Genomic DNA, 14,686 nt, shown 5'->3' with positions numbered 1-14,686 from the left:
GGGCGGGGCCTGCGAGGGCCGTGGGTGGGGTCGGTGCGGGCGGGGCCTAGGAGGCGGGCGCGTGGTCGGCCCAGGAGGGCGGGGCCGCAGTCTGAGGGTCCGCGCGTGGGCGGGAAGTACTGTCTGAGAGGCCGGGACTGGACCGGAGGTTGAGGGCCCCGGACGGAGGGCGGTGGGCGCGGCGAGAAGGGCAGGGCGGTGCCTGCGAGGGCGGATGAGGGCCAGTGGGGTTCTCCAGGGTGACCGCAAGCGCCAGGAGGGCGGGAACCGAGTGTTTTGAGAGTGAAGGAAGCCCGAGGGACAGGGTGCCTGAGGCCTCTCAGGCACGTGACTAGAGTTGCTGGTTTTGTTGACGGGCAAAAAAAATGGCTGGTCGTCTCTCCCGGGTGAGAAACTGGAAGTGGAGGCCTCTGTTTGAAACACTGGAGCCCTCGCGAGCGTGGGGTTTGGAAGGGTGACTGGAGGGCTGGAGAGGGGTGGTGAGGACTCTGGAATATGGAATTGGATGTGGAATTGGGACTTGAAAAGGAGGTTGAGGGAGGGAGAGGTTCCGCAGGCTCCCGGGCTGCAAGAGGCTGCAGTGGGCGAAGTGAGGGGACAAGGTCGAGGGTGGCGCCAGGCCTGGGGTGGGCTGTGATTTTAGAGGGGGTGGGGGAAGGAGGGATTTCGAGGCCCCCGTTGTACTTTGGTCTGGCTGGGGAGTCGGGGAGAGGTTCCCCATCAGTTTGGGGATGGGGCACGTGCATCTCCTGGTCTGTGGCAGCCGTTTTCTAGCAGATGTGTGCAGACAGATGAGCGTTCCGCTCCCCCAGCACCTCTAGAAGCTGGAGTACTTAGCAGTTGCGTGTGTGTCTGCCCTCAAGAGGTAGGGTCTTTGAGGAGCGTGTGTGCCCACGGACCAGCACGGCCCTGGGACTGCTTTGGGGGTGGTGTCCTACTGGCTGGGACCTGCCTACAGCCATGGGAGGGGCCACATCTGCAGGTGTGGCTCTGGGCTTGGGAAGTCTGTGTTTTGATTATGTATCTGCAGTTGTGGCAGCGGAATATATAAGGAAGGTTTTGGATGGCTCTTGGGAGTTGTTTGTACAAGGTTGGGTGATGTATCTTCAGGAACTATGTGTATTAAGTTAATCTGACACCTTCTCACCTTTTCTCCAAGGAGTGCAGGTGCTCCCTAAACTGTGAAATCGTGTGTCTGTGCGTGTTTGCTTTCACGCAGTGGTGCGTGAGTCTGGCAGCGTGTATGTTACGTGTGAATTGTCTGTTTGAAAAGTAGTGTTTGCAAATAGAGGTGCTGTGCCTAGTAGAGTGAGTAGTACACAAGTGTAAGGGTGCGGGTGCTTGTGTAGGTATCCACGTGCATGCGTTTTCATGTGAGACCTCAGTAAGACACCTGGACTTTATGAGGAATCTTTCATGACCCGTAACTTGATTCTCTGGTTCCCATGACCCCTCCCCTCCAAGCCTTCCTAAGAAAATAGGATGAACCACCCTTCTAACTTGATGGAAGGGAAATTTGAGCTACAGAGAAACGACTGGTCCATGGTCTCACTGTGGCAGAATTGGACTGGGTGTATGAAAAATGCAGCCAGAGGCCCCCTGGTCAACCAGAGCCTTTGTATTAATTCCCTGAAAGGATTCATCGGCCAGAGGCTCCCAATAAGCCATACAAGATGTGCGCTTCTGGGCTTCCCTGGTGGCGCAGTGGTTGAGAGTCCGCCTGAAAAAAAAAAAAAAAAAAAAAAAAAAAGATGTGTGCTTCTGAACGCGCATTGTGTGGTTGTGTGTCTGAGATGTGTTTGGGTCCCTGTGCGTGACAGGGATGGTGTCATGTGGATATGTGCTGGTTGTGTATCAGTTGAATGTTTGTGGCAGCTGTGTTGGAGCTGTGAGAGGCAGTTGCGTATCTGACCCACTGTGTGTGTGTGTGTGTGTGTGTGTGTGTGTGTGTGTGTGTGTGTGTGTGAGAGACATCTGTGGAAGGAGTTGTGCTTTGTCTATGATAAAAAGGGAGGGATATTCATCTCTGAATTCCCTGCACCTAATGTAGTACCTGGCACTTCGTGGGTGTTTGATAAAGATCTGTGGAATGACTGAAGAGATATTAACAAGTATTTGATAGACTAAAGGCTTGGGGTAAGGCTGTACGTGTATATGAAACGATGTATGTGTGTATTTTCAGATATATGTTGTAGGTGGCCATGGTGGTTATAAACACTGATTACATCTGGCGATGACAGGCACAGTGACAACTCTGCTGATTCTCCTCCCCCCCCATGACCTCATTCCCTCCCCTTATATTTGTTCCTTATTTCCTGGGCAGCTTTTGTAATATCCTGTGCTCATTACACTTCTTCTAGTACATTGCCATCCAGCCAGGGAGGACAGGAATGAGCTTCCACCCTGGGGTGTTGGGGTTAGGGTTGGAAGATTTTTTTTTTTTTTTTTTTTTTTGCGGTACGCGGGCCTCTCACTGCTGTGGCCTCTCCCGTTGCGGAGCACAGGCTCCGGACGCGCAGGCCCAGCGGCCATGGCTCACGGGCCCAGCCGCTCTGCGGCACGTGGGATCCTCCCGGACCGGGGCACGAACCCGCGTCCCCTACATCGGCAGGCGGACTCTCAACCACTGCGCCACCAGGGAAGCCCTGGAAGATTTTTAAGGGGAAAAGGTCTGGCTCCAGGTGAGGGCCAGAGTCTTCAAGCTTCCCTGGAAGTTACCTTTACTTCATTATTATCTGCTTTGAGTGGTTTGCAACTTTTTCTGAGATTGAGGACATTTTGGAAAGTCAGTAATTCACAGTACCCCTTCCAAATAGTAGTTATTTTTATATCTGTTTATCGTGAAAGCATATGACTCAAGGCTACTATGAATTCAGGAAAACTTTTAGATGGCTTTGATGTTATATTTGCCATTGTGGTTAATCAAATATACATTAGGAAAAATAGTTTTAGCTTTATATGCAAGACATGTCAATCTGCCTTCAGATATTTGGTGTGCATATGGGTTTGTGGATCCTTTGGACCACGCCCCCCACCCCCCCACCCCACCCCCTGCCCTGCCGATGCCTTCCTGGGTCTGGGTCTGGGCCTACCCGCTGACTGAGAATCTCCATGCTAGGAAATCTGTTTCTTTTCTCTGGGGCTCTGGCCACAGGTGATTGAAGACAGAGCTAAGTATGAGTCACTGAGTGTGTGTACTGCTGCTGATTGTCTGCCAAAGTGGGGATCAAGTAGACTGGGATTTTGCATTGGTTCACATGTGAACTCCGCCTCGTGTCACTCGTGTGTGGGGAGAAGGGGCTGAAAAGTGATCAAGGAAGAAGAGTGTGCAGGTGTGTGTGGGATCCCTCGAGTGGAGTGGGGATGTAGATGTATACGATGGAATGTCAGGTGCGTACCTCGCCTGGGGGAGAAATGAAACCAGTGGTAATGCGTGTGTTGGCAGGGAGATAGACGCATGGGTCTCGTATTTTGTAGGTTTGTTGGCAATTTAATTCAACAGATTGTTGTCAAGTCCTCCTTGGTGATAAGCCTTGTGTTGGGGGCTGAAGGTGAGTCAGACATGAAGAAGACACTGCTCAGGGAGTTGCCTGATTAATTGGGGAAGCCGAGAAAAAAGCAGTCCAGGGTGTGGTTAAGAGCACAGATGCTGTAGTCTGGCTGTCTGGGCAGTGACCTTGGACTTAAGCCCTCTCTGCCCTGGTTTCCTTATCTGCAAAATGGGGACAGTAATAGTACCTACGTTACAGAGTTGTTATGGAAATTAAATTGGCTAATTCATATAAAGTGCTTAGAATAGTGCCCGGCACATAGAAAGTGCTCAATAAATAATAACAAAAGAACAGCATGGCATATGCAGTGAGATGCAAAGAGATGCAGTGAGGCAGCGTAGCTTAGTGATTAAAGCATAGTCTTCTGAGGCTCAGATCTGGGTTTAAATCCGATTTCTCTACTCACTCGGCCTGTGAGTCAGATGAGTACTAACCTTCAGACTAATTTTTCCTGACCTGCAAAATGGGGATAAGCATGCTTATCTCACAGGTTTGTTTTGGGAATGAAATGAGTGTCTGGTACATAATTAGTGGCGTCAATGCTAGTTGTTATAAGCAGAGTGCTCTTGGGGTTTTGAAGAAGGGGCGAATTTACAAGTCGGGGGATTAATAATAAAAGGCATACTATTTAAGATTGGCCTTGAATGTTGATCAGTAAACTTGGTGTGGGGAGGCTACGCTAAGCAATGGAACTAGTGAGGACAAAGGCGTGGAAGGGGGAAATGTACATCATGTCCTTAGAGGGGCACCAAGGAGTACAGGGAAAACAGTGAAATCTGTAGCAGGAGAAGCAGGATGAGGCCAGGTCTTGGAGTTTTTCTTTTTTGGGGGCGTGCCGTGAGGCTTGTGGGATCTAAGTTCCTCAACCGGGGATCGAACCTGGGCCCCTGGCAGTGAAAGCACTGAGTTATAACCAGTGGCCCACCAGGGAATTCCCCAGGTCCTGGAATTTTGACTTAAATCATTCACCTAACATTTATTGGATGCTGTGTATAGAGTATTGGTAAATGGAGCCGCGAAAGAATTATGAGCAGGCACGTGAATAAGAAGAACTGTGTTTCGGAAGCTGGGAGCGAAGGGTGGAATGGAATATGGAGGGCGGAGTCATGCGGTGGAGGGATCAGTGGGAGATGGTTCAGGGAAGGGATATTGGGGCCCTGACCCTCGGCTGTCTTGGGGACTGGCAAGGAAGGGCGGTGGCGGCAGTGGTGGCAGCAGCCGCAACAGTGGCTGAGAGCTGTTGCTGAGACTGAAGCTGTAGGACTCTGCCTTTCCCACGTGGAGGGGCAGAGGCGATGAGGTTTCAGGTTTGCTTGCTCAGAAGGATGGTGGTGGGAGTTGAGGGGAGGGAGAAGTTGGGAGAGGGAGCAGGTTTGAGCCACAGATCATGCACCTGTCTTGGTGTTCCTGGACAGAGGCATCCAGACAGTGGAAGTGTGAGACCAGAGCTTTGCGTTGAAGGTGGGGCTGCAGGTAGAGACCTGGGAGCCACGTGTGTGGAGAGAGAGTATTTGAAGCTTTGGAATCCGATGAAGTGGCCAAGGAGAAGGTGAAGAGACTTCAGGGGGGCTCATTTGGGAGGAGGAGGGAGAGGAGTGGCCGCAGACTCAGGGAAGGAGCAGTTAGAACAAAAAGTAAATCGGATCACACAGTCAAGGGAGGAGAGAGCGGGGCCTCACAGCTAGTGGGCATTTGCTGGGTGCCTTGAAGGCATGACCACCCCGTGAGATGTAAGAGCTGGGATCTGAACCGAGCTGACTCCGGGGCCCCCCACCTTCTCCACGCTGCCTCCGAAAAGGAGAGTCAGTCAGTCAGCTGTGTCCGTGGATGACCTGCCTTTGGCTTACTGAAGGTGCCTAGGGACAGTGTTTCATTAGAAACCAGCAGCCACCCCAGATTCCTTGGGCCACAGCTTCTCCTTTCAGCCACTATGTGATGAGGCTGTTCCCGTATTTGTCGTCCCAGCAGTGAGAGAGGGCGGTGGAAATCGATCAGGAAACTCGCAGGCTTCCGGAGCCCACGGGGAGGAACTCACCGTGGAAAGTGGGGCGTTATCCCATTAAAATACACAGCTCACTAGCGTTTACAACATTTCAGATGGAAATCTTTTAAAAATATGTTGCACACCTCTCTGCCTCCCTAAGCATATTTGGAATGTGATTTAACCTTTTCTGGGTGACTCAGGATGTCGCTATTCCCCTCAGGTATTGCACCGGACTGTCACACAGTGGTTCCTTTGTTGAGGTTTGTCCCTGCCTGAAACGATGCCTGACTTTTGAGTTCTTATGTTAGCTTTTTCTAGCTTTTCCACCTCTGCCCTGGGGAGGAGTTGTCAGGTAACAATCCATATCCCTCTCTCTCTCTCTCTCTCTCTGTTTGTGAACTTGGAAATCAGCCTTCCCAGCATGTTAGAACTGTATGTCGCTAAGAGGGAGTGGATTCTGGGTTGGCTCTGAGAGGCTCTCCTATGAGAAAATAACAGTTTTTAATGCGTAACTGTTATCATGTCGGTTTTGGCTGCTCAGAACTGTTTCTTTTCTTTGGTTCTGGTCTTCATCCCTGTCCTTGAAAATGAATCTGCTGGAATCCCCAGTTCATGTTCGCCAAGACAATGCCATTTATGCCCTCGGGGGAGGCACTCAAGACCTGTGTGTGTGAAAGTTGAGTAAATGAAGTCACATATGCGGAATCACTCTGTCAGCTCTAACATCTACTACCTGTGGTCCTGACAGTTTCTGCTGTTGGAAACGGCTCTAAGCAGAATGGGATGGACAGCTCGAGAGAGAGCTGTGCAGAGAGCGACTGCTGTAAGATCCCAGAGATGAGATAGATGCTCCAAGGAAAGCCTCCTGTGGCAGAATGGTTAAGAGCGTGGGCCGACGGGTTTAATCCCGGCTTTGCCACTTGCCAGCTGTGTGAACTTGGACAGTTTGCTGAACCGCATCGTTCTTCAATGTCCTACTCTGTAAAATGGAGGTCATGTGTTGTTGTAGGACTAAATGAGTTAATACGTGGAAATCCTTTGCAATGTGCCAGGCACTATTTTAAGTGATCGATAAATGCTACTATGATTATTAACCCTCGTGGTCAGAGAAGGCTTCAAGGAGGAGGTGGGACTTGGCTAGATCCTGAAGGATGACTGAGTGAGATTTGTGGAGGTAAAGGAAAGACCAGGGTTCCCCCGCCAGGAAAATGGTCTAAATGAGGAGTCCAGAGGGTGTGAGTCGAGTGTATCAGACCAAGATGGTTGTGCTTTATGGGAAATAAAATCAGAACTGTGGATTAAAGCCAGCTTCTAGAAGTCCTGAACTTCAGGCCAAGAATGCAGCCCATTGAAACTTTTAAAGCCAGACAGATTTGGTTCAGATTTTGACTCCGTCCCTCACCACCAGTGTGACCTTGGGTAAGTTTCTTCCACTTTCTGAGCCTTGATTTCCCTATCTTTACAAGGGAGTAATAGTAGTATCTGTTGATGAGGTAGCACGGAAACGAGGCACGGAAAGAGCCAGGCACATCTGAAGTGCTGGGTAAGTGAGAAGTGTTCACTTCTTATTTTTTATTCATTCAACAAACACAGGCATGCCTTTTTCTGAGCCAGGAACTGTGTAAGCAGCTGGATATAGAGAGATGAATGAGACGTTGTCCTTCCTCTTGGAGATCTCACAGTCCAGCCAGGAAGCAGACGTGGAAGCACAATCGCAGTAGAGATGCCATAAGTGAAATAACAACCCGAGCTACGTATCGAGAACTGGCACAAAAGCAGGATGGCTAGGAGGTCAGCTCAGAACACAGACCCATGTATACTGACTTGGTCTGAGAGCAGGAGGCGACTTTCTCAGGCAGCTGAGGGTGAGAGGAATGAGGATGGGGAAGGGTGTTTCAAGCCGAGGGAACAGTGCGTGCAGAGACGCGGCATATTAGGGAAAGGGGAGGAGTTGGGTGTGGCTGAAGCGCGGACTGTCGCAGGAAAGGAGGCTGGAGGGAGGCATGGTCAGACCCAAATGGACGTTCCTGAGAAGATTGGACTTGATCCTGTAGGCCCTGGGAAGACTTGAAGAGTTCTAGGCAGGGTCGTGACTCAGTTGGACCACCTTGGCGGGGCTTGGACTGTGACTTGCAGGATAAAAGGACTGGCTGTGGGGGGAGATCCTTTAAGAGGCTCATTAATGCTCCGAGGAGAGGATCTGATGAGGGTCTGGCCTCGGGGCTGTGCTGATGGTGATGGAGGGATGAAAAGTGTTTTTAGGAGTCGAGTCGAGCTTTTAGAGTGTTACAAGTTGGAACTGATAGGACCTGGTGATCGGTGTGGAAAAAAAGAGAGCAAGGCTGATTTCTGGGTGTCTGACCTGATCCGGGAGTGCAGGCAGGAGGAACGGGCTTGCATGGGCGAGGGTTTTGAGGTCCATCTTGGACATGAGGACATTCAGCCCATGAGACACTCAGGTCAAGCTTCTCTGAAGACAGATCAGGAGCACAGAAGAGAGGTTTGTACCCAAGCTACTGAAAAGTTCTGACCGTGTGTGTATGCATGTGCGTGTGTGTTGATCATGGCAGTACTTAGTCAGGTGTATCTGGTACGTGTGCCCAAGAGCGAGGCTGGGCATGGGTCAGGGGACCAAACAGGAGGCTAATGAAGGAGACCGGGGGTCAGGGGTGAGCGTGGGGGCTCTGATGACCTAGGAGCACAGTGGACAAAGGCAGAGGTGCTTCTGTGCTCCTGGGCAAGTGTCCTTTTCTTTGCAAAGGAGGTAGGTAACACACCGAGCTTGTGAGGCTGCTGGGAAGCTGATGCGGACACGCACATTGAGGGTCTGTACGGTGCCTGGCACGTGGCTAACTCTTGGCCTCTCTGGAGCCTGGCAGAGTGTGGGGCACATGCTGGGTGTTCAAGAAGCGCTGGTGGAAAGCAGTGCCTTTGCTGAAGGCAGGGAAACGGGAGCTTTGCTGCAGCGGGTGGAGATGTCAGACGCGGCTTTAGTGGTGGACTGGGCGTCAGGAGCTGAGTGATTGCAGAGCGCATGGCTGGGGGTGCAGGACTGGCCCCCAGGGAAGAGGCCAGGGATGAAAATACAGGTTTGGGGGTCCCTTAGCCGCGAAAGTGCACTCTCAGGGAGGAGTGCGGGAGAAGAGAGGAAGTGTGGAGGGCCTGGGGCTGAGGCTGGAGGGGCTGTGATGGTAGGTGAGGGGCACAGATGAATCGGCAGAAAGCCAAGGGCAGCCGAGAAAGAGAGGCCAGTGAGTCCCCAGGGGCCCCTCTGCGAAGCCAGGAGAGGGGAGACTCGCGCAGGCAGCAGGCTGTACTTGGTCGTCTGACCTTCCTGAGCATAGCATGACCCACATTTGTGGCAGGTGGGAATAGGGTTTGAAATCCCCGCCATATCCGGTGATGTGCCTCCTTGTTTGTGCAGGAACTGGAGAGATGAGTGTGCTGACCGACCAGGGCCCCAGCACACTGCGACAAAGAGATCCGGACACAGGGCTGCTCTCCAGAGTCCAAGGGTTTTCCCGAGGGTCCCTTCCTAGCCAGCTCCCCTCCCCACCATAAATGTCACGTGATTCAGTTTATTTAAGGAAATCATTGTATACACGGCTTTTGGGGGATGCAGCTGTCAGGTAAAAGAAACTCTGTGTTGTATAGAAGTGTGTTTGTAACACATGTGGATGTGTAAAGGCTTGTGTGTGTAGGTTTAGAAAACAGGAGACCAATAGCTCGATAGATAGCAAAAGGGGGCTGTGTTCCTCCTGGGGGGGTGTGTCTCTAGCCCCTGGAGGGAGCGTGGGGTGGTGTGGTGTGTGCATCTCATATTATGTATTAGGTCACAGCGCGCGTATTGATTCTGCATTCAGCCTGTGTGTGTATTGTGGGCGTGCTATAAGGTGTGACGAATGACAGTGTGTGTTTCTGGAATTTAGCTAACCCCCTAAGAGTGGAAGAGAAGAGAACACAAAGTGAGGCTGGAGGTAGGAGATGGTGTGTGCACACGGGCATGAGTGTGTCCTGAGCAGCTGTTTGCGTGTACACGTGTGTATCCCGGGTCCACATACGTGTGCTTGTGTGCGTGTGTGTTTGCCCAATGGGTCTGTTTGTTTGTAGGTTGTGCTGTTCCTTTTCCACCTGTTGCCTCCTCTAAAGGCTCCCCGTAGGTGGGCAGGTCAGAAATGTTTGCAGAGGGGCCTTCTTGGCCCTCTTATAGACCAGGCTGGAGCCCGGCCTGCTTGAGCTTAGTTGAAGGAACTGCCTCTCTCCTCCCTTCCTTCCTTCTTTCTTTTTTTTTTTTTTTTTTGCGGTACGAGGGCCTCTCACTGTTGCGGGCCTCTCCCGTTGCGGAGAACAGGCTCCGGACGCACAGCACAGGCTCAGCGGCCATGGCCCACGGGCCCAGCCGCTCCGCGGCATGTGGGATCTTCCCGGACCGGGGCACGAACCCGTGTCCCCTGCATCGGCAGGCGGACTCTCAACCACTGCGCCACCAGGGAAGCCCCTTCCTTCTTTCTTGCTCTCTTTGGTGAGCCCCAGGGACAGGCCCAGGCAGGCCCTGAGAGGGGAGGGCTGACTGCCCAAAGGCTGTGGCACGACAGAGGGATGGGCCTAGTCTGGCCCCCTGAAGTGGCCCGTCCGGCCTGGGGACCCTTTGCCACACCCAGCTGTTGAGAAGGCATTTATCCCAGGATCACAGAACCAGAGCCAGAAGGGTCCTCAGAGGAGCTCTAGTCCACCCGTCTCATTTTTGCAGAGGAGGTACTGGGGGCTCAGAGAGACTGGGCGACTGGGATGGGAGTCACACGGCACTTTGAGGCAGAAACTGTGTTTTCTGAGTACGCTGACTTTTCTCCCCCGACAGGGTGGCGGTGGAGAGTGCTTGGGCCCGAGTGTGCACAGGCTTCAGGTGTGAGTCGTGTGAGAGATTATGCATGTCTTTGCATCATTAAGGGCCTATGTGTGTCAGTGTGTCACTGAGGGTGAGCCCGGCGTGAGCGTGCCCCCATCTGTCTCTGAGATGCGATGGAGTGCGGGGGTGGGGGGAGCGTGCTGGGGGTGTCTGGACGCCTGACTGCTGCTCCTGGCTCTGCCTCTGATTTCCTATGTGACCTTGAGCGGCTACCTCCCTGTCCTGGGCCTCAGTTTCCTGGAGTGTAACTCGAGGCTCATGTCCCCTTGGACTGTGTGACCTTGTGTGTGAGGCTCTGACTCAGGGAACAGCTTGGTCTCTGTCTCATCCCCGCAGGGCCTTCCTGGTTGGGTGACTTGTGTCCGGGCCTGGGGGCGCTAGGGGACCTTGGACCCGCCTTCCATCACTCCCCTCGGAGCCCTGTCCTTGGTACCCTCGCTAACTGTCCTCCTTTTTTTCTCTCTTTCTGCATCCCCCTTCCTGAACCTTGCCGGCCTGTAGAGGAGCGCCCCATGGAAGGTGAGTGATACCTCTAGGTCGCTGGGGTGGCAGATCAACCGCCGGGGGGCCTGGTGGTTCCCTCCCCTGCCCATGTGTGGGGCCCCCGGGGAGGGGTGTCTGGGTGTCCTCCTGGCTGCCCCGGCCCGCCTCTCACCTGGTCCCTCTTTCTGGCTTGCTGTGGAGAGCTGCCTGGTAGAGGCCGTCCCTCCATTGCCTGTCCTCAGCACATCTGCCCACCGGCCTTGCTTCTTTCCTGGGAGGAGACCAGACTGGGGGTGGAGCTGGACGGATAGGGCTGGAGCATCCAGAAATGTCCAGAAATGATTGAGGAGATGTGTTTTTGCCCAGCCCAGCTGAGGAAGCTTAGGAAGGCCACGCTGCCAAGGGTTGGGGTGTGGCCGGGGGTGGTGCTTGGGTAGAATCCGCTCCGGGGTCTGAAGAGCACAGGCAGAGGCGGGGGGGTCGGGTCCCCGGGTCAGGGGATGTGGGCTGGGTGGCAGCTTCTCCTCTTTGACACACTTGTAGTCCCCTGTCCCACGGGCTGGCCTAGGTAGGTAGGGGTGGTCTGCTTCCTTCCTTCAGCCCAGGCCCGGGGAAGGGCGGGGAATGTGCATCGCTTCGGGGTCTCTCTGTCCATTCTTTCCCTGTCTTCTGCTTCCTTTGCCTTCTCTCTCTTTCTGGGTTTTGTCTTTGCCTCTCTTTTTCTCCAGGGTTCTGTCCCTAGACCTCTCTCTTTGTTTCTGTCTTTCCCCAGGCTCTCTCTGTGTTCCGTCTGAACATTCTCTCACCGTGCTTTTCCCTGTTTCTTTTCCTTCTTCGAGGTGGACCACGTCAGGGAGGGAAGACGGGGTTGAATGGTCCAGACTTGACAGCTGGGCTGCAGGAGAGCTCATGTGGCCCGCACAGGGAGGGCATGCAGCGGGCTGGGAGGGAGATAGGACCCCAGTCACCAAACCTGCCCCACACTTTCTTCTCGGAGTAGGGGGTGTGGGAAACATGTGCGCAGCCCCAGGCTGGGAGCTTCCGGGGCCTGGCCCTGCCCTAGATGCAGGAGTCTGGGGAAGGAAAGAAGGGGCTGGAATCCACTTTCCCTGGTGGTGTCCATGGTTTGGCTTGTCTCTCTCTCTAATGTCCCTTCTCCTTGGGTGCCCTCAGGTCTCCCGATCCCTCTGGGCAGGCACCCGTGTGTGCGTGTGTGTGTGTGTGTGTGTGTGTGTGTGTGTGTGTGTGTGAATCTGTATGCACACTGTTCACGCAGCTCTGCTGCTCTGTTGTGTCTGGGTGTCTTTGTGCATGTCTGTACACGTATGCCTGTGTACATGTGTCTGAGTGTGTGTGGAGGTGTGTGCCCCTCCAGCATCGTGTCTTCTGTGGCGTGGCCCACATCTCCGTGTACCCCTGTAGGAGCGTCTGCATCTGTGTCTGCATCTGTCCTGTCTGTGTCTGCCTCTCCGTGTGTCAGTGTTTACCTCTGTGTGTGTGTGAGAGAGAGTCTGCGTGTCTGTGTGGATGCAGCCTTCTGAGGGCTGGAGATAAGATTTAGTGCTGATGTGACTTTTACTTGCTCTTGATGTCATGTCTCCTCTGGAACAAAGGGAGAGATGGAGGAGAAAGAGAGGGGAAAAGGGTGGAGGAAAGGGGCTGGGGGGGGAGCAGGGGGCAGACAGACAAGAGGAAGGAGAGGGGGTAAGTAGAGGCGGGAAGGGGAAGGACACAGTGGAGCGAGGGGCAGGAAGGGGAGAAAGGGGGAGGGGGAAAAGGCCAGCCCAAGAGAAGAAACCAGAGGGCTGCTGTGGGGAGGAACAGTGGCCTGGAGCTGAAGGGGAGGGAAAAGGAAACAGTGTTTCTCCAAACAAGTAGAATAGCAGAATAGAGGGACAAGATGGGAAGCTGGGCTTTGGGGACAAGTGGGGAGTGAGACCAGTTAGCCATCTCTTGGGGGCGCCATGGTGGCCTGCTGGTCTGGATGTGGCCCTGCGTGTGCTTGCAGGTCAGTGGCTGTGCAGGGGTGTGTGTCTGAGGCTGTGTGTGTGTGTGTGTGTGTGTGTGTGTGTGTGTATACACCCAGGGATGTGATGCATCTGTGTGTCTCTGTGTCATGGCTGCTTGTGTGTCTCACAATCTTGTCCCCTATAACCCTCTTCCTTCTTTCGATGTTGGTCCTCCCTGGGGTTTCGTCAGGAGAGTAAGGGGGCGAGACTGAGAGTGGGGAGGTGGGTCTGGTAGGTGGTGGCTTCTCGGGGGGTGGGCTGGGGCACTCCTTGGTGGCATGACGCTCTGGACTCTGCAGGTCCGTCTTCAGATCTCTGAGTCCTCCGTGCCTTCACCCTCTTGTCTGGTCCTTCGACACTGTGCCTCAGGCCTAGCTTTCTCCCAGGGACCCAGCCATCCTGCTCCCCAGGCCCCTGCCGAGCATCTCCTTTTGGGGATCCTGGTAGCCCCACCCCCTTCCCCTTAGCCTTTTGTAGCAGGGAGAGAAGACCCAGAAGCAGCCAGATAAAGTGCCCTAGGAGAGGACCCTTGGCAATGCCATCTGTCACTACCAGCCTCTTCTCCAGTGGCTGGAGGAGGGACTGATGCCACAGGTAGAGGTGGGAAGGGGTGTAAGGAGGGGGGCCGGGGCATGGGGAGAGCAGAGATTTCAGGGCAGGGGTGAGGCAGGCTTTAGGGAGAGCACCCTCGGGCCAGGCTGGGCTGAGCCTCAGGTAGATGGGGCAGGGAACCGGCCTCCCCTTCCCCAAGATGGCTGGTGCTGTTACTCCTGAGGGAGCTGAGCAGCTGGTTGCCGTGGCGACAGAGGGAGAGTGCCGTATGCTAATGAGGCTGGCTGGGAGCTGGGCAGTGGAAGGGTCTGCGAGGCAGAGATGCCACTCCCCCACAGCAGTGGTACAGGCGGCAGGGGGGACAGGAGGCAGGTTCACAGGTCACTCGGCTCCTGGCCCTGGAAGAGTTGGATGAGGGGTTAGGGCCCTGGGTCTGGGTCCTGGATTTAGGGGCTTTGGAAGATGCTGGTAGTTTGGGGGGAAAGAGTCCTCAGGTAGATGGGGCAGGGAACCGGCCTCCCCTTCCCCAAGATGGCTGGTGCTGTTACTCCTGAGGGAGCTGAGCAGCTGGTTGCCGTGGCGACAGAGGGAGAGTGCCGTATGCTAATGAGGCTGGCTGGGAGCTGGGCAGTGGAAGGGTCTGCGAGGCAGAGATGCCACTCCCCCACAGCAGTGGTACAGGCGGCAGGGGGGACAGGAGGCAGGTTCACAGGTCACTCGGCTCCTGGCCCTGGAAGAGTTGGATGAGGGGTTAGGGCCCTGGGTCTGGGTCCTGGATTTAGGGGCTTTGGAAGATGCTGGTAGTTTGGGGGGAAAGAGTTGGTGGGGGGCGTTCGGAGCAAGGAATAAGACTTGGTCCAAATGCTTGGGTCCCCTCCGGTTTTGTGGATAAAACCTGTGTCTTCCCAAGAGCTCTTTTGTCCTGAGGCAGCCCTTAGCATCTGTGGCCCCCTCCCCCGACTGGCCTCAGACCCAGCACTGGGGAGAGACCAGTGCTGCCCGAGACAAGAAGGGGGCAACGTGAACCATCTACCCAAATCTTCCACAGGATCCAGGCCCTTGGCCCCCGGCCATGCCCTTCTGGCCTTTTTGCTGCCTTTCTTTTTGTTTTTTTTTTTTTGTTGTTTGTTTTTTGTTTTGTTTTTTGTGGTACGCGGGCCTCTCACTGTTGTGGCCTCTCCCGTTGCGGGGCACAGGCTCC

General features: G+C 54.2%; 1 protein-coding gene across 7 annotated transcripts in view; it reads left to right on the top strand.

Annotated features, from left to right (window-relative positions):
- NRXN2 (neurexin 2) overlaps window positions 1-14,686 on the top strand; it is a 102,310-nt gene that overhangs the window by 1,442 nt on the left and 86,182 nt on the right. For all 7 annotated transcript variants that reach the window (XM_024133240.1, XM_024133241.2, XM_055091516.1 and 4 more), the window contains exon 2: window positions 10,943-10,960. In XM_024133240.1, the coding sequence (XP_023989008.1) occupies window positions 10,943-10,960 (18 nt within the window). The remainder of the gene's footprint in view (window positions 1-10,942; window positions 10,961-14,686) is intronic.

This window comes from Physeter macrocephalus, chromosome 16 (genome assembly GCF_002837175.3).
Source record: "Physeter macrocephalus isolate SW-GA chromosome 16, ASM283717v5, whole genome shotgun sequence".
NCBI lineage: Eukaryota > Metazoa > Chordata > Mammalia > Artiodactyla > Physeteridae > Physeter > Physeter macrocephalus.
The sequence above is the reverse complement of the archived record's forward strand: the minus strand, read 5'-3'. Positions and strand labels throughout refer to the sequence as shown.